Source organism: Cornus florida, unplaced genomic scaffold (assembly GCF_030987335.1).
Source record: "Cornus florida cultivar Cherokee Brave unplaced genomic scaffold, ASM3098733v1 CherokeeBrave_3.0.0_Hap2_Chr03, whole genome shotgun sequence".
Taxonomy (NCBI): Eukaryota; Viridiplantae; Streptophyta; class Magnoliopsida; order Cornales; family Cornaceae; genus Cornus; species Cornus florida.
Window position 1 is genome coordinate 56,824,817 of NW_026775573.1, and position 27,744 is coordinate 56,852,560.

Below are 27,744 nucleotides of genomic sequence, written 5' to 3' on the forward strand. Positions count from 1 at the left end.
TAATTATGAATATATTATTATTTTATTACCGTGTTCGTGTCTATGTCTATGTCTGTGTTCTATTTTTTTGAAATTTATCATATCACCGTTCTATGTCCCTTGTACGTGCTTCATAGGTGGAAAAACATACTACAATTAACTTGAAAAAATAAAAATAATGATGAGGTAAAAAAAAAAAAAAGTAGCCGCAAACAAGAAGAGAATAAAGGAAACCAAAACGGAAAATGGCACATGGGCATGAAGGAATAATATAAATGAAGCTTCTTCTTACTCCAACTCCTTTCTGTGAAAGAGACATCCTTATAATTGCTTGCAGTTCAAGTCTTTGACTTACTTTCCAACTTGCGGCCCTTGCATGTATACTTGAGTGCAAGCATTTTATGCATATCTATTCTTTAATTTCCCTATGTCATAGGTATAATAATAGCTATAGCTTGTCTCTCTATAATTCAGGTATCCTAATAAGTCTCATCTTGGGTTTACAAATACTGAAATTACAATAACAAGACATGAAGAATTTGATTATCATGTACTCAATTATAATAATTAAACTTGGAATAATGGTTGATAATAAATTACATTTAGTAGTTCTCAAATACATTGATTAGAGGAAATCAATAATGATTGTAATATATATATATATATATATATATATATTTTACTTCTTAATTACAGGAAATATATATATATATATATGAAAGAACAATAATATAGTATACTATTCTAAAAAAGAAGAAGAAAGTAATATAGTATAGAATAAGCAAAGATGCTTTTACTCCCAAGGAAGCAAGCTACCATAATAGTAATAAAAGAGCTCCCTTCAAACTCGGCCGACAAATTTATAGATGGCTTCATGAAAAAATCCTTCTATATAGCTTCATATATATATATATATAATATGTGTGTGTATATATCTTTCTTAATGCATAGGTACCCACTTCATCTGCTGGAGCATTATATGTGATGGCGTCGTTTTTTCAAGTCGTCCTTGGTCTCCATCTACTTTGTCTTCTCTTCTCTTCATCTACTGCAGCAAATCAAAAACCACAGGTACACACAAACACACATACATATATATATATACACACACATACCACCACATTTTTATTTTACTGTTCATTGATCCATGAGTAGTTGTTAATTACCGCTTTTTTTTCCTTTTCTTTTCCAAGCAACCAATTAATTATGGAGCTTTGCTTAGATGATGGATTATCATAACCTTCACTTAACACCTTTGCATTAATATATATTTGCGTGTGTGTGTGTGTGTGTGTGTGTTGCGTTGTCTTGCAGCCTTATGTTGTTTATATGGGAAGTTCATCAAATAGTAATTATGGGACTGACCATGAAGATGCAGTGTTTTCTCATTTGCAGTTATTATCAACCATTATTCCAAGGTTATTATAATTGTTGTTGTTGTTGTTGTTGTTGTTATGGTTATTATAAATTCAAGAAGGAATTAAATATAATTTTTTTCAATTCATTTTATTTTATTTTATTTTATTACTCTTTTGTTACAGTCAAGAGAGTGAGAGGATATCTTTGATTCACTGTTATAATCATGCTTTTAAAGGGTTCTCTGCCATGCTTAAAGAGAATGAAGCATCCATTTTATCTGGTAACTCCTCTTTGTGTATTTTCCCTTCTATTATACTTTCAATTTTTCAATTGATATTTGTATTAAATTGTAAATCTCTTGTTGAGTGACCCCTTCACACAAATCGGCTAAAACTTGGACTATGTCCGCAGTCGTGGCCCCTAAAAAATTGATCGTACTTGAAAATATTCGAACCAGAGACTTAATGCATAAGAGAAGTATTTTTGATATAATTATTCAGCTAATTTGATTTGGAAAATTATGAAAATGTTCAAATTGTGGCATTACACAGTAGGGACTACTGATATTACTTAAAATACTTTTACATATATATATATATATATATATATATATATATTTTCTAGCAAACCAAAAGGATATTATTAAATTAAAATTGTATAGTCTTACAATACTTCTCAACCCTGTTTTTGTTTTGTTTTTTCTATTATTATTATTATTATTATTTTGCCATGTGATGTATTATATATGTGGATGGCCAAAAGGGAAGGTACATGTATGAGGCCTGAGCCTCAAAAACACGGTCGTTTGTCCACAAAAATAGAAGGTAGAACATAGCCCAATACCTAACATGGAGCCCAACTGCCAAGCCCAGCAGGTTCAGAGATAGAACTGTGAGCGGAGGGTATTATTTTGTTCTTATATTTTATTTTATATTTAATAATATTAGGTATATATTAAGCAAATTATAGTTTATTCTTTTATAATCACTAAATATTCTTTTGTATTATTTTTATTTGATGTTCAAACAATAATTTAATCTTAAGTTTCAATTGAGAAGTTGAATTTTATTTCTATTCGCATAAGAGAAAAAAAAAAAAATTATAATCATTGTTAAAAATTTGTTTTATTATTTATTTTTGTTAGATTCCTATTACAATTAAAAAAAAAAAAATACTCTACAAAATTCATAGACGTGTTTTTTTGTCCCAAACCGCCCCATTACCATCCCTAAATATAATTTACTGGGAGCTCCTAGTCCATTACAATATATTGACACAAGGGAGTCAGAGAGCTTCACTAATGAAGGGTATTCTCTGATTAATCTGATGATGAGCTCTAGTTTAGAACACAAAATGCAAATGATTGAGTTCAACGTGCAAAAGGCTATATACGCATAGTTGTGTTCCCTCCAAACATAGGAGACAGAGGATGCTAGGCGAGCTTCCAAACCATGATAGCTAGGGGATCAGGGGATTGGGTCTTTCGTTGGTGGGAAGACAAGAGAATCATATCATATGAGTGATGAAGACAGAATGTGGAAATTAAGTCACTAATGGCAAGCATGATTCGTCGTATCGATCAACACGTTACATTTGACTTGTAACTATTTTTTAAGAATATAATATTATTATACATTTTCATAAATTGACTAATTAAATTAATTTATACTTATATTCATTCGAATCCGCTACATTGCAATTACGATTACGAACCATAATAGCAAGGCATGGAAGAGATATAAGGCCGGATAGAAGAGAAATCAGTCTCAGCTGGGAGATGGAATGGAGAAACTGGCAAACTGGGAACCAATAGTCGAACAAGAATCTGATTTTATTGCCATTACCAATTCTGAACCTAATAGGGGGTGAGCTAAATGTCCAAGTTACAACTACTTCGTCTAGTTCCAAGAACGCAAAGGGTTGAGGTATATATTTCGACTTCTTATAAACTTTTACCTCTCAAAAATATATATATATATAATTATTTGTATATACCTAATAACTATATTATTAAGATTCCACGCCTAGAGACGCGGGATCAATAAAGAATAATGAGAAGAGAGCAAAAAAAAAAAGCGACTCCCACTTAATGACGAAACGCGAGAGGACGACTCACTACAACTCACCGATCTCCCTCTCCCTCTCCGATCACTCCATCGCCAATTCTGACTCAGTCCGATCCCGAGTCCCACCATGGCCCACCCGATCCCAGCACTCCATTACCAAACCCGCCAACGACCGATTCATCTCAGCCTTCTGATCTTCCTCCCAAACCCTCATCGGCCTCCTTCGATTATTGGGACAAAGACGAATGTGAAGGTATCCTTGTTGAAACAATCCCCAAAACTACCAAATCTGATGAAAATAATGCCACTTCCGTTTATTCCAATTATGATTCGACAAAAATTTTGAACCACGATTGTATTACAGTGGCAAGTATATCAAATTTTGGCCGTCGATGGCGGCCCCGCCGCCGTAGACCTCGTCTTTATCGCCGCCGGCAAACATGTTGTGGACGTTCAGGGGCTTGAGAGTGTGTGGTTAGGTGGATTGAATGCTGGAGCGACAGAAGCGAGAGGGACATTTCCATCACATGGGCCAATTCCATATTGATTTGGTGTTCCAAATCTCAGCTCAGAGCTTTGGATTCAAATTGTGTAATTGGGATCTTTGGGATTATAATTCAATCCCAAATCTGTCTTAGCTGCTGGTATCCAAACAGCAGATTTGGGTTTGAAACTCCCGATTCCAATTTCAAAGCTTTAGTACGGTGCTGCCAAACATACTCCTTAGTATATTGGCCTAAGATAGCTTTGTCACTAATCTAATATTTGATTTTGTTTCATACACTAGCAGAGAGAGAATGCCAGGCTTATTGCTGGAGATTTTCCTGAAAAGAAAGCAAAGCTTTTACCCTGATTGATTGATAAACCTGATAGGGCTTGAAATTTATCAAGAGCAAATTTTAGGGATGCCTCTTACCTTTGTAGACGCATTTTGAGATGCTGGATCAGAATGTTGGGTTTTAAGAGAAGTGAGGAGTGATTGTGATGTCCGACCTGGGGAAAAGAAACCCCTAACACTTATAAAGGGATGTCTCCTACCTTTTTGGTATATGGATTTTGAAAATTATGAACAAGAAAAGAATGCAAAGTAAAAAATATCTACACGATGCGAACCAAAACCTGACATAGAGGGTATTAGAACTCTGTTGTACTATGTCAGGTATTAGAACTCTGTTGTAGTCCCATGGCAACCACTATCCAACCAAATATTGATATATCAGCACGTTTTTAAAACAAAAAATGTAAGGGTAACCTGATATTTCTTAATTTTCTTGAATGGCAATTATCTTCTTCGTTTTTTTTTTCCATTGAACTTGAAGTTTATACATAGTTCACTTGAAATTTTTTGAATATAAATATTGGAACAGATGATTCACATGCATTGTATAGATCAATTATTATATATAATCTATTTTAATGACATATATAAATCCACTTACTTGATCGAATTGCAGGGCACCATGAGATTGTATCTATCTTTCCCGATCCGGTTCTTCAACTCCATACTACAAGGTCTTGGGACTTTTTGGAAACTGAATCTACCATCAGATCAGGCATACACCAATATCGCCACTTGTCCGGCGATGTCATAATCGGAATGATAGACTCAGGTATGTGACAGCTTTATAGCAGTGTAATGAAAATTAGAAAAATGACAATTTTGTTTTTTGCACATTGGGATAATCACAAAAACATGAAATTTTGGAGGTCAATTCACAAAGCCATTGTGTTTTACAGTCATTGCTTTTTTTTCTGAAAGAGTGGGATGGACATGACAAAATACAGTTTATTTGTCCAAATTATCCATACTATTTCCAAATACTACTTTTATGTATTTAAATATCACTGTTGTGTATTTAAGTACCATGCACAAAAGTAATAGTTAGGTACACAAAAGTGATATCTGAAAATGTCAAGGGTAATTTGGACAAATAAACAATATATTTTTATATCCATTTCATACTTTCAGGAAAATTCGTGACTCAAAAAAAATGTAGACTTTGACTTCTTGACTTTGTAAATTAACATCCAAAACTCTCCATGACAAATACAGCTGGTTGATGTTTTATACTTCCTGGAGTTCATTTGTGCTCACTTTTATTATTTTTATTTGAATTTGTCTTTGATACCAATTAATTACAATTATTTTTTGGATTAAGGACAGCCATATACAAGTTGGCCTATTTTTGGACAATGACATCCCCTCACGTTTGATAAAATTGACAAAAACACCCTAACAATAGTGAATTGACTTTATTGCCCTTCGATATAAAATTGACAAATATAACTCTTTTTATTGACTTAAATACCCTTTTCTCTCTCCTCATTCTCTTCTTCTTTTTGCCCTCTCAAATCCTTACCCAAACAAGCCTAACAGAGTCACAATCTCTGCTATATAGGAATGACAAAACCTTTCTTTCTTTCTTTCTTTCTCTGTATATATATATATAGACACACACACGTAGAGATACAGATTGAGAGAAAAAAGCTTCAAGCCTAAACCGAAGTGACAAATAATTCAAGTGAAGCATTCAGAGACCCAGCAGACTAAAGCTCCAACAACATGGTGACCGACGAGACCCAGAAGCATTGACGACAGTTCAGTCCGGCACACTATAAGCAACATCGATCCTCCTCGGTGTGAAACCCAATTCATATTGATGAACAAACTGCAACTCCGGTGACAGCAAAACTAAGCTCACACCGGCGACACTTTATACAACAGAACAATGAGCTCCGTGTTGCATCGTCCATAGAAGCCAGTGAGCTCTGAGCTTAAATCTTAGGGAATCGGACGAAACGGCGAGGAGATCCTTTTTTTGTGATCGACGGTGTGGGCCCTCAAGCTATCGTTGATTTGGGCGATGAAGCGTAAGTAATCGGAGCGCTCTTCAATAATGACGTCAGCCTCAGAGACGAATAGTGACGATAGTAACTGGCGTTAGGTTAGAACGGATCCGCCAATGGCGTCGTTTTGATTTCTTTGTCTTGGAAGCGAGGGACTGTTCTTCAACCCTTGGAACTGGCCTCAAAATCGACGTCGCTTCTGCTTGACGGTGGTGGTGGTGGTCGCTTCTGAGGGTAGAACCACAAAATAAGATCAAAGGTAGTCCTCCTCTTGGAAGAAAGTAGGGATCGATCCCTACCCCTCATTGCTTCATATTCTCTGGCCTTGTTGCAAAGAACTCCACGAAGGTGCATGCAGCGCATGCAGGGAAGGCAATCTGGATGAAGAAGATGATTGTCGGTGTGTGGAGTTCTCGCAGTGGGCTTTTGCCTCTGATTCGCGGTTCTCTTCTTCATACTCCATTGGTAGTTTTAGATCGATAGGGGTGGTGGGGGGAAATATAGGTGGTGGTGGTGTAGGGAAGATGGGTTGTGGTGGTGGTGGCGGAGTGAACGCCGTATGTATATATATATATATATATATATATATATATATGGAGAGAGAGGGGGGGAAGATGGGTGGTGGTGGTGGTGGCGGCGGCGGCGCAGTGAACGTCGTATATATATATATATATAGAGAGAGAGAGAGAGAGATTGAGAGAAGGGAAGAGGGTGGTGGCGGCGGATTGGAACTATGTAGTTTGTATAGAGAGAGAGAGATGGAAGAGGGTACTTTGGTCATCTAATTATTTTGATACTTTATAATTAAAAGTAATAAAAGAATGAAGGGTAAAGTAGACTTTTCACATGTTTTTAGGCTTTGTTTGGATTGCAAATCTCACAAGGAGGTGTCATTGTCCAAAAATAGGTCAACTTGTATATGACTGTCCTTACTTCAAACCTCGGGGGTGTCATTGTACTTTACCCTATTTTTTTATATAGACTTCACATGTGCTTTCTTGCTTAATGAATACGCATTTGTTTCATTTGTCAAAGTAGAACTTGAGTACAAATTATTATTATTATTTTATAGCTATATGATATTTAATTTATTATAAATGGCTGGGTTAATTTCACTAACACCCTCTCAAGTTTGACCAAATATCATATTGAAACACCTTTTGAAAATTATCACTTAGGTCCAATTTTGGTTTTCGGTCACTGACACCATTAAATTTATGCAAAAAGACAATTTACCACCATTTATTCCAAAATATCAGCTAATTAAAATGACTATTTTACCCCTCATTCATTACTTCCATCTACCACACTCCTCTATTTATCTCTCTTCTGCTGAAGGCACCAATTAGTTTTTTTTTTTTTTTCATCTATCGAATTCATTTTCATCTTTTTCTCTCTCTCCTCTCAAGTTTGGCCAAATATCATATTGAAACTCCTTTTGAAAATTATTATCACTTAGGTCCAATTTTGTTTTTCGGTCACTGACATCGTTAAATTTGTGCAAAAAGACAATTTTACCACCATTTAGTCCAAAATATCAGCTAATTAAAATGACTATTTTACCCCTTATTCATTACTTCCATCTCCTCTATTTCTCTCTCTTATGCTGAAGGCACCAATTAGTGTTTTTTTTTTTTTTTTTCATCTAATTCTTTTTCATCTCTTTCTCTCTCTATCATACACAACAACATATACCTACACACACCTATACACAACCACAATCACCGACGGCACCACCACCATCCCATCACCGCCAACCACCAACCACCACTTTCTCTATACACTTTCTCTCTCCTCTGCAACACTCAAAATACCACCTAAAAGACTCAATTTTTGGAACCACAACCCACCACCACCACCACGGCCAATAACATCCTCAAGCCAATGATCTGATTTGTCTCTTTTGAAGCGGGCATTGACATCACGGGAGAGAGATAATGAAGTTAGGGTTGTTTGTGAGGGAGAATTTTGTGATTAGATTTTTGTTTGTGATAATGATAAGCATATTATTATATTAAGATGTTGTTCTTGCATGGCGGACTTGGAAACTGCACATGATATGCAGACAAAGTTAGATTATACATTCTTTACTATTTTAATCAGCTCTGAAAGGGGTATGTTGACTCTCTTGCACCACGTATATCTTCTTTATTTTTTGCCCAATTTTCTTTATTCATAATCTATTTTTGGCTTTATTAAAGTTCTCAATCAATAAGGAGATGAAGAACAATAAGGGTTTCGCAATAGACGGTCATGCGTGGGTTTCTTATGCAGGTGGTGGTGGTGGTGATGGGTTTGGGTGTGACCACCACCACTACCTCCTATTCCGCCTTGTAACCCTTTTTTACTGCCTTTTGATTTGGTGTTTTCCTCTTCCATTGATCGATACAAGTCACTGCAGCCGAAACCCTCTTCTACTGCCTCACGAGTTGGTGTGTTTGGTTTTCTTTGTCATTCTCTTAAGCTTCTCTCTCTCTTTCTCTCTCTCTCTCTCTCTCTCTATATATATATATATATATAAGTATGTATATATGTTTGTTTATATATGTAATTATATATTTTTCTAATATATGTGATTATATGTGTAATTTTATCTTTTCTAATATGTGTGTGTGTGTGTGTGTGTGTGTGTGTGTGTGATTGGTGGTGGTGGTAAGGGTGATAGTGGTGATTGATGAAAGTGTAGTGTCAATGGGTATTTTAGTCACTAGGGGCAATTTGAAAGCGATAGTGGTTTTTTCGTCTGGTATGAAATCTTTTTTAGAAATTGCAAGGATTCTAAGAGTTACATTTAGAGGGATATGAAGTCAGCAACTCCTCATCGAGGGCCGTCACTTTACATCGACGGGGGCTCTGTCGGAGAAAGAAGAACATGCTTCTTAGTAAAGGGGAAGAAGGGGTGTTGTAGATCCAGCAATGGATAAAGGACAGAAAGGCACAAAGAGCGGTGAAGTTTGTGGGAGGAAGATCAAGATGCAGTCACGCGCCGGTTATGCGCGTTGACGTTAACAAACAGAAAGCTGCATGTGGCGGTCGTTTAGGCCCCATCCAAATCCTTCCTTATCCTTATCTTTAAGGGTTGGTGAATAGAATGGGATGGCCACAAGTCCAAATGGGCTAAGGGAGATATAAGCCGTAAGGTGGTAGGCCAGGCTAAGCGCGAGGCCTTAAGACATCATGGGCCTGTTAAATACAAACTTTTCAATCCTAAACCATTATGAATTTGGATAGATTTGGGCCTTGGACAGCCTACACCAACGAAGGGTTATAAAAAAACAGATCCAACTCCTTATCCATTTCTTTTTTTAATAACCCAAAATCATTATTGGAACAGACTTAAAAGGACAAGCCCAAGCTCAAGTTCAGGCCCAATCCTCTTCTTCTTCACAGCATGGCATACCTCGTTGGTCGCTGACGGAGAAAACAAAGCGGGATTCGACGACTGCATCAGCCGGTCGACAAGGCTCTAGATAGACACGTAAAGAAAAACAGAAGTGGGTAGCACGCTCTACTACCTCTATCCCAGGTTTGAATTCTGTTGCTTTTCCTCAAAGATCTTTCTCTTCTCCTTCTTCATCTGAGGTGTTGAGAAGGGGTGGTAGTGGTGTGGAAGAGAGTATAGATCAATAAAAGGACTGTTCTGGTGACATTGTTCCACGGATGGAAGGGTTACTATCTTCAAAGAACTTGGTTGGCAGTGGAGACTGCTCCAATGGAGTGACCGTATGTGTAGGAAAGGACCTATATTTCAAGCTAACAGACGATTTAGCTATGTCATTGCTCAACGAACTTAGGCTTTTTGTCTCTCTGAAAGGCCTGAATTGTTTACCATCAAAGTGAATAATGTTCTTGATTTACTAACAACTGCCACAGATGAGACTAGAACGGAGATGGACTTACAGTTGAATGCATCTAGGAACAGTGAAGAGAGTGAAGGGGAAGAGTTTGATGTTCAGGTTCCTTCTCAACAAGTTTATCCTCATGGTTTTCACCCTTGGATGGAAATGGATCATTCTGACATTGATATAATGGAACCTTTGGCAATTGTGCACCCTAATTGTTTAGAAACAACTGATGATTTGGGCATGAACTGAGTGAATGACAATATTGATATGGTTAGTGCTGCTTTGGGTGTTTCTTCGGAGGGTGATGATGATCAAACTTAGTCCATTCTTCATGCTATTGTGATAAGAAACGACATTACAGAGACATATCAAAGCACTAAAGTTAGCAAAAATAGATCACATCGGAATGGGGAACAGGAGGTGAAGAACCTTATTCCTATATCAATTATGAGGGGAATGATGGGGTGACTAAAGAAAGGGGAAGGACTAGAGGTGGGAAATGGGGGGGAAGGTAAGGAGATGATCATCTTTGGTTCTTAATGAAGCTAAGAATTATTATATGGAACATCCGTGGTCTAAATGATCCGGATAAAAGAAGGGTGGTTAAGGTTGCTCTGAGGCAGTGGAACGCTCATGTTATATGCTTATAAGAAACTAAGATGACTGCTATGTCTGATAAGGTGGTAAGGAGTATTTGGGGAGGAAGGTTTGTAGAATGGGAAGCTTTAAATGCTTCTGGCACATCAGGCGGAATTCTTATTTTATGGGATCGAAGATGGTTGTCCAGAACAAATATCTGGAAAGGGCACTATTCTTTGTCATGTGTGTTTCAGATGGAGGATGATAATTTCAAATGGGTCTTTTCTGGAGTTTATGGACCTGTTATTGATTGTGATAGACCAGCCTTTTGGGAAGAGCTCAGCTTTGTTAAGGAATTGTAGTTGCTGCCTTGGTGTTTAGGCGGGGACTTTAATTCTGTTAGGTTTCCGTTTGAGAGATCCACCGGGGGTAGGTGGTCTTTGAAGATTACCCAGTTTTCTGATTTCATCGATAGCCACTTCCTTATTGATATGCCATTGGAAGGGGCGGCCTTTACTTGGTCTAATAGCAGAGATCCAATCATTTTTTCAAGGTTGGATCGGTTCCTGATTTTTGGGGATTGGGAAGAGAAGTTCCCTGATGTTACTCAGGCGGCTTTGGTTAGGGTAACGTCTGACTATATACCCTTAGTTCTTGATTGTGGAGGGATGAGATCCAAACGCACGCCTTTTCGCTTTGAAAATATGTGGTTAAGATTTGAGGATTTTCAAGGGAAAGTCCAGTCTTGGTGGGGGGAAGCATCTTTCATAGGTTTTCTGCTATGTCTTAGCTAGGAATTTTTAGGTTCTCAAATCTGAACTCAAGAAGTGGAACAAAAAGGTGTTTGGGAATCTTGAATGGAAGAAGAATAAAGTTTTGGCTGATATTGTTGAACTTGATCGTCTTGACAAGTTGGGGCAAGATGTAGAGTCTTTACGCTCTAGAAGAGCGTCTTATCAGGCGACTTTTGCGGAGATTGCTGTTATGGAGGAGATTTCATGGCGTCAAAAATCTCGGGCACTGTGGCTTAAAGAAGGTGACCGCAATACAAAATTCTTTCACAGACTTGCTAACGCTCATAGAAGATGTAATCACATCGGGCGTATCTGTGTGAATGGTGTAGAGTTGTGGAGAGAAGACGAGGTGCATGGGGGAATTGTTTCTTTTTATCAGCAGCTTTACACTGAGTCCTTGGAATGGAAACCTAAACTTGATGGGTTACATTCAATTCTATTTCTACGCTGGATAGTGACGGGCTTGAGGTTCCTTTCATTGAAGAGGAAGTTCTCAAGGCATTATCAAGTTGTAATGGGGATAAAGCTCCAGGGCCAGATGGATTTACTATGCAGTTTTTTAAGGAGAGTTGGGAGGTGGTACGCAGTGAGGTGATGAGCACTTTTCAGGTATTTCATTCTCATGGCACATTTGAGAAATCATTGAATGCATCTTTTATTGCCCTCATTCCTAAGAAGGGCAACGCCTTTGATATTAAGGACTTTAGATCAATCAGTTTAGTAGGTTGCATTTACAAGCTTATTGCCAAAGTTCTCGTTCTTAAAATGCGGAGTGCATTGGACGGAATTATTTCAGAGTCACAAAACGCTTTTGTTAAGGGACGGCAGATCTTGGATTCCGTTCTTATTGCAGGGGAATGTGTTGACTCTAGGTTGAAGAGTGGTGTTCCTGGCATCTTATACAAACTTGATATTGAGAAAGCCTATGATCGCGTTAATTGGAAGTTTCTTCTTTACTTGCTTCAGAGGATGGGGTTCGAAGATAGGTGGATTAAATGGATAGAAACTTGTATCTCGTCCGTTATGTTCTCAGTGCTTGTGAACGGATCTCTCGCTAGTTTTTTTGCGAGTTTGCCGGTTTGACACAATGAGACCCCCTATCGTCTTTCTTATTTCTTATTATCATGGAGGGGTTGAGTAGATTAATGAAAAGAGCTGGGGATCTGGGTTTTATCAGGGGGGTTCAGAGTTGGTAGAGAAGCTGCTAATTAGATAGAGATTTCCCATTTGTTGTTCGCAGACGATACCTTGGTTTTTTGTGATGCTGACGTCTCTCAACTCAAATACTTGATGTGCATACTTACTTGTTTCCAAGCGGTGTTCGGTCTTAAAATTAATGTTGGAAAGAGTGTGATTGTCCTAGTGGGACATGTTCCAGATATCTCCTCCTTAGCTGCAGTTCTTGGGTACGGAGTGGGCGTTTTTCCACTTCCTTATTTGGGACTGCCTTTGGGAGTTTCGTACAGGAGAGTGGGGAGTTGGGATCCGGTGATCAATAGGTATGAAAAGAGATTGGCAGGATGGAAAAAACAGTATCTCTCGAAGGGGGGGAAGGTCACTCTTATTAAGAGTACCCTCTCGTCCCTTCCCACTTATTTTTTTTTATCTCTGTTTCAAATTCCATGCTCTGTCGCTGAACGGATTGAAAAAATTCAGCATGACTTTCTTTGAGGTGGAAGAGGAGAGGAATTCAAGTATCATCTTATTAATTGGGAGCAAGTTTGCAATCTTTTAAAATTTGGCAGTTTAGGTATTCGGAAGCTAATCCCTTTCAACAGAGCTTTATTGGGTAAGTGGTTATGGAGATTCGGTAAAGAGCGTCATCATCAGTGGGGAAGAGTTGTCTCTTGTCGATTTGGGGAGGAGAGTGGGGGTTGGTGCTCTTATCCTATTTCTGCCACGGGAGGCCTTGGCATATGGAAATTCATTCGGAAGGGTTAGGATGTGTTTTCTACCCACATCAGATTTAAAGGTCGTAATGGTAGACACGCTCGCTTTTGGGAAGACTTGTGGTGTGGTGATCAGCTACTATTTCTTTCCTTTCCTTGCCTTTTCAGTATTGCTGAAAACAAGCATTCTTACGCAGTTGATTGTTATCATCTTGATAGCAGTGAGATTACATGAGATGTGCGTTTTAGGTGCTCTTTTCAAGATTGGGAAATGCTAGAAGTGTGCGCTCTTTTGGACTTGTTGTATAGACAGAAAGATGTTAGCAGAGGTTGTGATGATATTTTGTGGATCCCTTCCTCTCATGGTAGATATGGAGTACAATCCATGTTCATGTGTTTGTCCAACTTTGATGGCCAAGATTTCCCTTGAAAGTCTATTTGACGCTCTAAAGCTCCTCTTAGAGTTGCATTTTTTGTTTGGACTACCACCTAGGAAAGATTTTGACATTGGATAATTTGAGAAAGAGAGGTAATACCATTGTGAACTGGTGTTGCTTATGCAAAACAGATGGTGAGTCCGTGGATCACATTCTTATACATTGTCCTGCCGCGTATGATTGTTGGAATTTTATTTTCAGCATTTTTTGTGTTCAGTGGGTGATGCCTGAACACCTTTCAATTAATTAATGCATGAAGAAGATGCACAGTTAAAGGTCATGCGTGTGCTTTTTGGAGGATTGTCCCACATTGTGTTTGGTGGTGTATCTGGAGAGAGATAAATAACAGAAATTTTGACGGGAAAGAATCAATTGTAGCTAATTTAAAATCTCATATTCTCTGTTCTCTTTTTTGTTATGTTAGAGGAAGTGCTTGCTCCTCGATTGCTGATTTTTTTGACTCCTTAGGATTTTTGTTCTTCTATATTAGGGACGCATTTCCCTTTTTGAACGCTTTTCTAATATATTTTACTTTTCAAAAAAAAAAAAAAAAAAAAAACATGAGTTCTATGGATAGTTAAGTCTTTTTATACATTAAACAATTTTTTAATAAGTCAGCACATAAAGTCAAAGGGAGTAATAACTCATCAAAAAAAGAAGTCAAAGGGGGTAATAATGTCTTTTATATGTAAAAGTAGTCTGACGCATCTGAAAAGTAACTTTTGAAGTGTAAGTGATAAACGGACCAAACATTTGTAATGTGAGTAATATTAATTTTCGAAAGATTTTTCAATGTAATATTTGGTCAAACCTAAGAGAGTGTCAGCAAAAGTAACCCTAAATGGTTATACATTTAGTTTTACTTTCCTTTCCCCTTGCCAACCAACCAAGCAAAATTATATTACCTTATTCATCAATATTTAACAATTAATATTAGTTAATCACTAACTAAAATTTCTTTCCCGTTTGATTATGTTGCATTAGGAATATGGCCGGAGTCTCCAAGTTTCAGAGACGACGGTATGGGAGAAATCCCTTCAAGATGGAAAGGAACATGCATGGAAGGATCTGACTTCAAGAAGTCTAGTTGTAATAGGTGAACATATTTTCTCCATTTTTAATTAAAATCATTTGAAATCGTTAAATTTTTTCAGCTTATATATACAAACCTATCAGGTTGCTCAAAAGATAGGATCTCATAGTTACTATCTTGAAATCTCAAATTCAAATAAAGCAATGCCAAATAATAAAGATTAATTGCATAAAACCTTCTCAATTGTCATAAAAATAGTAATAATAAATAAGTCTCTGAACCATAAGGTTAGTAAATAACGGACAAGATATTGAGTGAACTGAGCATGCCATGTTGTTGGTATACCTACCAATTAACATGTTGATTGGCATGCCCTCCTCACCCAATATCTATTCCAAACAACGATAGTGAAATACCATATCTTTTGCAAACATTGCCTTCCCCAAGTTACATTTTCACACATTCAATAGTTATGGGGATTAGTCTTATTTCAGAGATTAACATGCTAATTTTTAAAAAGTTTTTAATTTATTTTCTTGGTAATCCAAAGGCTAGCTTGTATTGCCCATGCATTCATGGTTATCTATAAGCCCATTATAGTATATTCCCTCCATTCCATATTTGTTGTCTATCTTTCTATTTTTAGTTGTCGCATTTCAAAAACCTAAGGTACACCCTCGTTACCTTGAAAAGTATAAACATTATTATTGTGGACTCCACCAATTTAAAGCAAAAGGTAAATTTGAAAATTCATTCATTACAATGTAATAAAAAAAATATTAAAAATTATCTCTTAAAAAGTTTGACTTTCAAACATGAACATCTAAAATGGGACAGAGACTAATATGTTGTCTTTATTATTTGTTTGCATATCTTTGTACGTATATGTATGTCGTAGGAAGTTGATAGGTGCAAGATTCTACAACACAGAATTCAAATCTGTTTCCAACAATAAGCGGCCAACTCATGGGTCACCAAGGGATACTGTTGGGCATGGGACACACACCACATCTATTGCAGCTGGTGCACCTGTTGCCAATGCTAGTTACTATGGCCTCGCTCGGGGTACAGCGAGGGGTGGCTCACCTTCTGCAAGGATTGCAGCTTACAAGGCATGCTCGCAACAAGGTTGCTCGGGTTCAACCATACTCAAGGCCATCGATGATTCGATTATGGACGGAGTTGATATCATTTCGATTTCCATTGGAATGAACCTCTTTCAACCAGACTTCTTGGATGACCCCATAGCCATTGGAGCCTTCCATGCTCAACAAAGGGGAGTCATGGTAATTTGCTCGGCCGGTAACGATGGACCTGATCCTTTCACCGTTGTTAACACTGCACCATGGATCTTTACTGTTGCAGCTTCTAGCATTGACCGTGATTTCAGGTCGACTATAGTGCTCGGAAATGGAAAAACATTACAAGTAAGATGAAATAATAACTGCATGTCTTATGACATCATATGAAACCCACGTGACTATATTTATTTATTTATTACTCTTAGTTTGTTAATCGGTATTGAATTTTATTTTGCATTCTTATATAGGGATCTGCTATCAATTTCTCAAACCTTACACGCTCAAAAACCTATCCTCTTGCGTTTGGAGAAAGCATTGCTTCTAAGTTTACCCCTGTATCGGATGCTAGGTATTGTTAAGAATTTATTTATTTATTTATATATTTTTGGGTAAAATATATTGTAAAGATGTTGTGCATTATATATTGTAGCATTTTTTTTTTTTTTTATAATTCGATCAACTTTGCACATATACATGATAGCTAGGAGAACAATTATTCTTGGATGTAATTGTAACTCGCATCATACATTCACTTTCTTAATTGAAGACTCTCGATTTTTTATTTTGAAATATGAACAAATACCATTAGGCTACACTTTTCAATAGAAGAATAATTAGTTAGTGTTACACATATGTTACATATTGCTAGTAAATATATATTCTCAAACTACTAAAACTATCTATTCTTCTACAATGAAAAGTAGAAGATTAAAATTTCTCTAATGCTATAAGTGGGAGCACTAAATCGGTGACTTGAATTTGAAAGTGCAAAAAAATTTATTTAAAATTTTGAATTAATTTTTATCATTTTTTCAAATTCAAGACACCAATTATATGCTTTCAAATGCAAAATAAGATCTTTGCCTTGACAATATATATATATATATATATATATATATATATATATATATAAGTATAGATGTGTCCTAAACCATCTTAGTGGAAAAGGGTTGTGAATTGTTTGTTCTAAAATGCAGGAACTGCTTTCCAGGATCACTAGATTCAAAAAAAGTTGCTGGAAAAATAGTTGTTTGTGTCGATACTGACTTCAACGTTGCAACGAGAATCAAGAAGTTAGTTGTTGAAGATTGTAAAGCCAAAGGATTGATTTTGATTGATGACGTGGAGAAAGATGAGCCGTTTGATTCTGGAGTTTTTCCATTTACAGAAGTTGGGAATATTGCTGGGTCCCAAATTCTAGACTACATTAACTCTACCAGGTAAGAAAAAGTACTTTAACAAAATTAATCATCTGTTATGCCTAGAATTGATAATCTAACCGTTACATGAAGTCGATCAAACTGAACTAAACAACTTACTCTTGAACTTTTTTAATTACACCACCAAAAGGTTGCTAATTGTTGAAAAAATCACTATTTTTTACCTTTTTGGGGCTAATTCTCTTTTTGGGGGAACAGATGGTGTCTAAAAAATCACTCTTTTACATTTATAGGTTAATTGTTAGAGATGTCTCTCATTCGATCCGAATGAAAAGTAAATTGGGTATATATGCTTAAGTTTTTGGGTCAAACTACGAAACATTCAGCCCATTACAATTGTTATAAGAGCCAGACTCAATTCTTGATCCGGGCCGGATGCCCCACCCAAATAGGCAGGGTGGCTCAATTGTAACGAGGGCGTTGTGAGTTCGATTATGAGACAATGTTAGAAGTATCCCACATTAGATCAATATGAGTTAAGTGTTAGTACCACCTAATAGCTTAAATTTTTGAATCTGAATGAAAGACAATGTTAGAGGTGTCCACATTGGATTAGTATGAGTTGAGTGTCACTACCTAATAGGTTTAACTTTTGGGTCAGACCGTGAAACACTCAGCCCAAAGACTTAAAACATACTTTTTTTTCTTTTCTTTTCTTTTTTTATACAATTTTTCATATTCACCTCTCAGAAAATAGAAAAACTATACCCAACAGACCATAAGTATCTTAACAAAGCAATTAAGTCTGAATAAGGTTGTGCATTGACTTATTTACTTCTTATATATGATTAATTAAGTCTGAATAAGGTTGTGCATTGACTTATTTACTTCTTATATATGATTGCATTATATTTTCTCATTTCTCAAAAAAGAAGGCTCAACTATATGATATATATTTTTTTTTTTTAAGCAGGAACCCAACTGCAACTATACTTGCAACAAATGAAATTCGAAGGTTTAGACCAGCTCCTGTTGTTGCTTATTTCTCGTCACGAGGTCCTGGAGGGCTTACAGAAAATATTCTTAAGGTGTGTGCATGTGTATTTGTATGTGTATGTGTGCGTGTGTGTATATATATAGTTACCTTTACATCCTGTGATATATATACACAGGTATATATATGTGAAAATTCTATGATCAAGTTCTTATAATAATTAGGCTAAATTAGACATAATCCCCTTGCTATCATTGTTTGGCACGTACCCTTTGAACTATAAAAAAAAATTATTAAAAAAATTGCACATCACCACCCTTGTCGTTAAACTGCCCAACACTTGGATTGGAGTGTTGGGCGTATATATCATTTACTCATGCTATATTGTTAAGGAAATATGTGTGAACAAATCAGGGATCGTGTGTCACAAAATGATAGTACATGAATATTAAGTAGAATTGAGCCAGCCAAAAAATAAAAAAAAAAGAGGTGATTAATAATATATAATTAATGAATAATGATAGGAAGTTGAATAGTTGGACATATTCAGGGGTGAACAAAGAAGAACCAATGGAACTCTTAGGAATTAGAACCAAAGCACTGCTTCCGGTTCCAAATTTTAGGAACCCTTAAATTCCAGTCCAAGAGTTTGGAACCGAATCATATAATAAATATATATAAATATATATATATATATATAATTTTTCAATTATATAATTACTAATATATATGCCTATATTTACCGAAAAAAAAAATATATATATATATATATATCCCTTGATCCTTGTTTGGATGTAAATGTGGCCCAAGAAATTGCCTTAGTCAAAGTATTACTAAAAAAAAAAAAAAAAAGGTTATTAAAAAAAAGAAACCGGAACCGTGGAAACGGTTCCATTTCCCAACGGTTAAGGTTCCGGTTCTAATTTCTAGGACCCGTTGGAAACGGTTCCGGTTCCGCAAAGAATTATACTGAATCAAACCGTATGCATCATTAAATTCAATTACTTTTACGTGAGTAAGGACTAATGTCATGATAACATTACATATATGGTGAAGACCATCCTTTACATAAATCAGTTGAAATTGTCTGACTTTTAAACTTTAGATTATTATCCGTAATTAATTTGTGCTATAGCCAGATATAACGGCTCCCGGAATTGCCATACTAGGCGCAACAACTTCAGATGGAGAAGATAGTGTTCCAATGAGGTGGAACGAATCATGGTTTGGGTTCAAATCAGGAACCTCAATGGCATGCCCTCATGTCACTGGAGCAGCTGCCTTTATAAAATCAGTGCACCATACATGGACTCCCTCCGTAATCAAGTCAGCACTTATGACTACAGGTACACCCTACTAATTTCAATTTTCAATTTACTTACTTTTGTAAATAAAATAAAAAATAGAGATTATAGCCCCTTAAAAACGAGAAAGTCTATAATATTCCGGGGGTATCGTACCCTAGAGTTCTTAACCGTTGGATCATTCATCAGATGGGTACCACCACCACATCTAACGGCTGAGAACCTTGTGGATATGGTATCCAGAATATTGTAGACTTTCACCTCAAAAACATATTTAAACTCTACAATAATTACATAATTAATCTCAAACTATAATTTTGAAGAGAATTTTAACAATTCATTTATTAAAAAATTAAACATGTGAAGTGCAGATGGAGAAAAAGTGGAGTTATTAATAACATCTCCCTATATTGTTTGAGGTTCAGTTCACAAGTAGCATGAAGAATGTACTAATATAATTAAATAAATAAAATCACTATAAATTCTTTTTAACCAGCTAAAATTGAAACCAAAAATCTGTCACACGAAATATAATATTGTTTCCTTCTTTTCAAAGATTATAGCCTAGGAAGCACACATGCAAACACAGTGTAGTGTCAGTGGTAGGACACGGCGATATGTTAAATTTTTTTTAAATGGGACACGGATACGGCATTGATAGGTCAAAAAGAATTAATCCCTTTGTCACAAAATAAGTGTCTCTTTTTTAAAATCTAACTTTTTAGGAGAATGATTTGTATTGTATTAATAGTGAATAATTTTCTAATTTACCCTTAGCAGGTCCACATTGATGTGATAATTTATTTTTTATAGTCAATGCTAGAATGTTAAATTGGTAATATTACAAAAAAAATAATAATAACAAAATAAAAAATCAAACAGCACATTGACTTTTCAAATGGGACACTTATTTTGAGACGAATGGATTATATAATTAATATTATATATAATGAGTTAGGTTATAGGATCGAATCGAATAAAAAAAAAAACCTAAACCGAAAAGACAGGGTTGGTCATATACTTAAGGAAAAGAAAAGGTTTATACACAATATCAAAATTAATTCACAGAAAATTTCATTTTAATTCTTATATAACACTGACATTATTAACCTTGTTTTTCATATTTGCAGCAAGTGTATCCAACAACATGGGGAAACCATTGACAAATAGCTCAGATTACCTTGCAAATCCACATGAAATTGGGGTTGGAGAAATAAACCCACTCAAAGCGCTTGACCCAGGTCTAGTCTTTGAAACCACAACACAAGATTACCTCTATTTCCTTTGTTACTATGGCTATTCACATAAAAACATAAGAGCAATGTCAAACACAAACTTTGTCTGTCCAAAAGACTCAATTGAAGAACTCATTTCCAATATCAACTACCCATCCATCTCCATAGCAAAACTCACTCGACAAGAAAGTCCCAAAACCGTGGAAAGGACCGTTACGAACGTAGGATCTCCGAATGCGACGTATGTGTCCTCAGTGGGTGCACCAGAGGGCTTAGTGGTTAGGGTTTCTCCAAGAAAGATGGTTTTCAGCAAGGCCAAGGGTGGTGTTGGTTCGATGAGGGCTTCTTTTAAAGTCTCATTTTATGGTAAGAATGCTCGCAAGGGTTATAATTTTGGTGTCATCACTTGGTCTGATGGCTTGCATGTTGTCCGTACGGTATTTGCTGTGAATGTTGAATAATTTCAAAATGTTATTCCAGTGATTTTTTTTTTTATGAATAAATATGTATCCTAATATGTTGAAGAATTAGGAACTTTTTGGAGTGTATTGGTGTTGTTTCTTCTGTTTACTCTTGTGATTATCATTGATTGAATTTTTTTTAGACAATTTACTCAGTTAGAGATGTCAATGCAACTAAGATTCTTAATTTGTTTGAAGTAATGCTATTATGAGGTTAACTTCGAGTTTTTTTTTTATCTTTTTGTTGTAATTATGTATAAATATTGAGATGCACATTTATCCATTTGAAAGAGGATTGTAGGATAGTTTATAGAATTAAAATTTTATATAAAATTCATTTAGATATATCACACAAATTAGTCAAGCTTTATATTATCTTTCTTTTGACTTTTTTTGACCAAATTAAATTATCATTTTCGAGTGTATGATTTTTTTATTAATTTTTTTTTCCTTTTGTGAGACCATTTTAATATTGTTTAGGTGATGGTATAACTTTTGCACTTGTTTTTTAACTGAAGAAGGGGAAATTATGAATGTTCACGAATGAACAAGAGAATAACATTGAATCCACAAAGTTTAAAGAGATTTTCAGAGAAATTTTATATATTATTAATAATTGAATTATTTCTATATTATTCTACTCTTGTAGGTTGTAGATGTATTTATAATAATTAGAAATTTAATCCCTGAGAAACCTATCAGCTTAAAAACTAAAACACAAGAGGGGAAATAATAAGTAAACTAATAGCTCAAAAAACATAAAATATAAATAAACTACATAAAATTAAAATTTTCTAAAAGAAAAAAAAATAAAATTTTCATAAAAAAATTATTAAACTTCCTATAAAGTTGTGAAATAAAAAATATATATGATGAAACCAAATAAAATTATCCTATCTCCCCATTTGGAAAAAAACCTCGTCCTCAAGTTTGGCTACGGATGTAGATACCTCATTTTTGCCCCTCCCCTATTATGATTAAATCGATAGGAAACCACAACCTCCAAGTACTACCTAGGAAATTTCAATCGTTGGATCGATGATCCAAGTTCACCATGACGTCCGAAATATTCCAAAACCTAATGATTCACCTACAGATGCTTGCTCATAAAGCAACTTTTGGCATCCGATCGTCAAAATCACAACCTTGATTTTGCTGTTAGTAATTATATGCCTTGGCATAGCGAATTCTATTTAAATTGGAAAGACGTATGTTCCTTGCGTTATTTAACATCACATACATATAAATCTCTCGTACAATTAAGTGGATAACATTAATTCTATAATGAATCGAAATATAACACATTTCATTCACCAATTGTATAATGCATAAATATAATAGTATATATAAATAGCAATCATAAATGGTTCATAGTCATTACTAAAGGATGGACTCTTATATTGATTAAAATATGAACTAAATTCGCGGTAGGTTAAGATATATTGTGAGATCTGTCGTATACAATTTCTTTTTATCATTGTCATGACATTTGACTTTCAAGTATGAGAGAAGTATAGACTCTAGTTTTAATTAATATATAATTACTTTGATTTGTTCAACAGAACCTTTGGGATCCTGGCTCTTTGGGTAATTATTTAATTAATAGTTAGAGGGTTATATTCTCAATTTTTGCATCGATGCTACTTGTATTTTTTTTGTATTATTGTGGTAGATCACAAATTAGTAAATTCGAAGACCTTCTTATATTTAATTTTGATCGAACTAGAAATAATCAATGAACCAAAATAAATATATTAGTTAAGTGATCGGGTTAATGGCTTTAATTATCCGACAGTTAATTATGCGTGGAGTGGTCAAGTTGCAACAGTAACTTAGTGGTTAGTTACTTTCTGATTGGAGTGCAATTTATTTATTTTAATGAAGTAGAAATTACTTTATGAATTAATTGGATTGGGTTCATAGTTAGTTGATCGGGTCAATTATTAATTAATTGGAGCAAAAAGGATTGTAAGCCCAATATGGATTCTCACCCTTAGCATGTATTTGATATGGAGGCCCATGAGATTGGAGATAACACTTTTGTGTAAAGATTGATATTTCCAAGGCATGTGCGAATATATACTAAAAGGCAATGTAACGAGAATAAGCTTTTGGATATTTCATATTGAAGGCAATACACTTTCTCTCTCTCTACATTAGGGTTTGTTGTGACTCATCTCTTTGGTTCCCACAAACCTAAATCTTCCAAAGTCATCAATGGATGAATATGGGTGAAATCTTGAAGGCAATACCAATAGAGAAGATGAAAAGCTAGCTAGCTAGCTTGAAGGATCATTATAAGAGTGAATATACTCTTTAGATGAAGGTTTTGAGACTTAGTCATTTGTATGTATTTCATACACAATATATGTATATCATCATATAGCTTTTACTTGAAATTAGCTTTTACACATGAATTAAGGCTTGTTACAATGAAAGCCGCCTTTGATTTTTTGAAAATCCCCATTTCCTAACATTTGCAATTTCTCATAATTAAGTTATTGATCTAAAATCCAACTTCGCCATTGCACTTGAGAGGTTAGAGAACCCCCAATTCCACCTTAGGGCACTAAAGCTGAGCATAATGGGAAAATTGAAATTTTGCCATAACTTAAAATCTTATTGTCTGATCGGAGATCTGACTTCACCAATTAACTTAGAAAGTCCGAGAGACTCAAAATTCACTTTAGGCACCCACCATTCCTCACCTAGAATCAAAACTAGGCCTAATGGCAAAATCATAATTCTATATAATAAAAAATCCAATCATCAGATTGGAGATCTGACCACACCATTCTTCTCGGAATGCCTGATGTACATAGAATTAACCTATCAAACGGGTCTAATTCATCCCCGAAACCCATTTTTATTACCATAGGGTAAAATGGCCATTTTAGAAAAATCTGGCTATTTGATCTCAGATTGTACTATGCCACGATGTTTATAACATCCAAATCCTTAAGGATAGGTGGTATCTGGCAATCGGATGTGTCATGCCCAGAATTTTATGATGTGAAAAAAGATATAAAATAAAAATAGCATAAAAACTCACTAAGATGAAATAAATAACTTTCATATATCATTAAAGATAAACCATCCTCAACAATGTTTCAACTTTTCAAAATTAAAATAGACAAACAATTGACAAGAACATTATCATATAGCCATCAACTTCTCTTAGCTCATAATTTTAAAATTTCAAGACACAACTTCTAAGACTCTTTGTGCAACAAGCAAAACTATGTTAGGTAAGTTCCAAGAAATCTAAATTCTTTTGGACTTGAAAATTATTGGGGTGAGCACAACTATCTGTTGGAAATTGGGGCATTAAAAATATAAACTTTGGATGAGATTTGAAATAGATTCCGCTAATAATTTTTTACGGATCTCTAGACAAGCGCGTTTATCTCCGCAAGGAGATAAACGTGGTATATTTACTTTCTGAAATCCGTTTCCAGATGAATGAGAAATTATCTCCAAAGTGTGGTATTTTGATAAGCCTAAATGGGTATGCAAAATGTGGGAAGTGTTTGTCCCATATAGAAAAAATGTTGAAACAAATTGAAATTTCAATAAGCTGAGTTTAGGATTTAGGCTTGGGTTTGGGCTTAATTGTAAAGTTCAGATTATTCTTTTTCGGAATTTTGGATTAGGCCTAATTTTGGGCTGGGCTTATTTAAATGGGTTTCACAAATGAGTGGGTTTTTTGGGTGGTTGGTTTTTTGAATTAAAAAAAAAAAACTACTTTTTAGTTTTTCTAAAAGGTTACACCTTTTAAATTAAAAAACCATATTTTAGTTTTTCTAAAGGGTTACACCTTTTAAATTAAAAAACCATTTTTTAGTTTTTTCAAAGGGTTACACCTTTTTTTGAACCATCATAACCCATGGTTGCACCCACTCGAAAAGGCACATTGCAACCTATTGGAATGGATGTGTCTATTGGTGAACAGACACCATGTAAACCATTGCAACTTATTGGAATAGATGTGTCTAGTGGTGAATAGACACCATGTGAAGCATTGTAACCTATTGCAATGGTTGTGTCCAATAATGAAGAGATACACCCAATCTGAAAAGGCATTTCTGTTTCTATAAATACCCCCCCTTTGGATCATTTGCAAGTGGTTCAATTTTCATTTTCTTCTTTCTCCCTCTCTAGACTTGAACCTAACCCAAGTGGGTTCAAACCATATGTTAAGTGGTCCGAACCACTTAGACCCTAATCTAATTTTATCGAACCATATTAAGATTAGTCCGAACCATTTGGTTCGGATTGCACCAAATTCAGTATTTATATAGTATAGATGCATTTTTGAGTCAGAGAGAGTATTACACGGAGAAGGTTCGCCGTATCCACGAGTTTGTAGTGCTGCTACTGGTGGATGTAGACCGTTGTATCCTGGGAGATAGACGTCACTGAGTCCGTTAGCACCATAGCGGGGCGAATCTGTCTTAAGGACATAGTATCCAATACTAGCCTCGGTCCAGGTTCTTTATTTATTATTATTATTTTATTAATTTATCTTGTATATTTAATTAAATATAGAGTTGCATATTTAATTAATGATTTCTTAGCATATTGTTAATTATCTCATGACATATTAGTATAAGATTTGTTATATCTTAAATGTCACATTAAGCATATATTTTACCAACAATCTTAAGACAGATTCCTTCCTTGCGTAGATTTTATTATATGTTTCTATTTAAGATATAAACAAGTAGATATTATACTAATAGTTGAGATATGATAAAATAATGTTATATACATTATTATATGATAATATGTTAAATATTAATGCATTCAATATTATGTGAAATTGAAGCATGTTATATAAGTAGATTATTGAATTATTCAATATTGGTTGAATTATTTAATTTTGTAATATGATATTATGAAGTATATGACATTACCTTAAACATGTACCAACTAGAGGTGGAAAAAAGTACTTCGTTACTTTTATCATTGGTTGCACAAGATACCGTTATGTGTATTTGCCACGAAGCAAAGATGAAACCTTAGAAATGTGACATCATATGAATTATGGAAAGGTTGAAAACACCTTTCTATAAATTCTTAAAAGTGTGGGGGTGTCTATTTAAGGTTGCAGATCCTACTCCTATGAAAGGTTAGAGTGGACCTAAAATGTGACAACCTTGTAGGTGAATGTGTCGTGGACAGGTGCAAGAGGCACTAACAGGCTACCATACTAGGCGAGCTACAAGTGCGCAGTCCCTACACATAAAACCTTTGATAGGTAATGCTCATAACAGTATTACATATCATTTCCTTGTGCATAAATCATACAATGAAAATAAAGATGAGCTTAGAAGTAGTAAAAAGGCTAGAACGTCTAAATCTTTTATTCCTGATTTTCTAGCATGTTTATTGGAGAATAAGCCACAAAGCTTTAAGGAAGCAAATTCTTCTCTTGATTATTATTATTTCTTATATTAATTATGTGATATAATTAATCATGTGATATAATATGAAACTATATTGTTATGCAAGTTTAATATTATTTTTATAAATGTTTACTTTCATTTGATACTATAATATTGAACTATGTAGTTGAATTACTTAATGTGTATTTTAATTCAAATTTACAACATAATTTATTTAATATGTGATATTATTGAATTTTGTATGAATGGACTAGTCCAACTTTGTCAACTCTTCTGATAGTCAAAGGAAAACGATCTATACTAGTGTTTAAGACACGTATAGCTGTAAATGGGCTGAATCAGAGAAAATTTTCCAATAACTCGAAAGAATTTAATGAAAAATGTTGTGGATACACTAAGCAAGTACACCAAGACAAGCTAAATCAAGCTAGTTAGCTCTAATATACAATTTAGCTAAAAGCTAAAATGTTATTGAGTTGCAAACTAGTTAGCTTAGGTATAAGCTAAAATGATTAATGAGGTACACAGAACCTAAGAGGAAGATGAAAAACTGTCAGTTGGTTCTAGCTCTTAACTTGATAGTAAAAAAAAAATATATGAGGGTGATGAGTAGCCATTTTAGCCATAAGTTATTTGAGTTATACATCATATCTGCTCATGTAGAAGGGAATAATACTATTTGTAAAGTAGTAGTTTTTGAAGAATATTCTTCAAAACAAATTACTCTACTACCAAGATAGACCACTTAGATAAGTATGTACTAAAGGTATGAGCTACTAGAATTGCTAGCTAAACAAACTTAACTTCAAGCTAGCAGTAACAACTGAAAAGTGGGTGCTCATCATAATTTAGTAGTGAGATATGAGAAGAGTGTGTAATAATACTTGAGAAGTGAATGCTCACTCTGTGATGATTGTATCCAAAGCTTAAATAATAAGATAATTATTTGCTTAAATGATTGAGTTATGTGATGTGCAACACATGAAAGGTTATAACATGTTAATATGACTGACTTAACATGAACCTAAACATGAATAACTCAATTTATAAATA

The 27,744-nt window shown here is 34.9% G+C and overlaps 1 protein-coding gene across 1 annotated transcript; it reads left to right on the forward strand.

Annotated features, from left to right (window-relative positions):
* Positions 1-861: 861 nt before the first annotated feature.
* On the forward strand, positions 862-21,519 carry LOC132300586 (CO(2)-response secreted protease-like). The gene is made up of 11 exons (XM_059797745.1): positions 862-1,050; positions 1,294-1,397; positions 1,521-1,618; positions 4,859-5,014; positions 14,780-14,891; positions 15,727-16,255; positions 16,378-16,478; positions 17,107-17,349; positions 18,263-18,377; positions 19,419-19,629; positions 20,718-21,519. The coding sequence occupies exons 1-11, from the start codon at positions 964-966 to the stop codon at positions 21,281-21,283; spliced, it is 2,322 nt and encodes a 773-aa protein (XP_059653728.1). The 5' UTR covers positions 862-963; the 3' UTR covers positions 21,284-21,519.
* The last annotated feature ends 6,225 nt before the right edge of the window (positions 21,520-27,744 follow it).

What these genes read in the sequence shown, in the direction of transcription:
- LOC132300586 (XM_059797745.1), top strand. Translation starts at nt 964, where the DNA reads ATGGCGTCGTTTTTTCAAGTCGTCCTTGGTCTCCATCTACTTTGTCTT. An exon ending in TGAAGCATCCATTTTATCTG is followed by an intron (nt 1,619 to 4,858) that starts GTAACTCCTCTT and finishes ATCGAATTGCAG; the next exon opens with GGCACCATGAGATTGTATCT. An exon ending in GTCAGCACTTATGACTACAG is followed by an intron (nt 19,630 to 20,717) that starts GTACACCCTACT and finishes TCATATTTGCAG; the next exon opens with CAAGTGTATCCAACAACATG.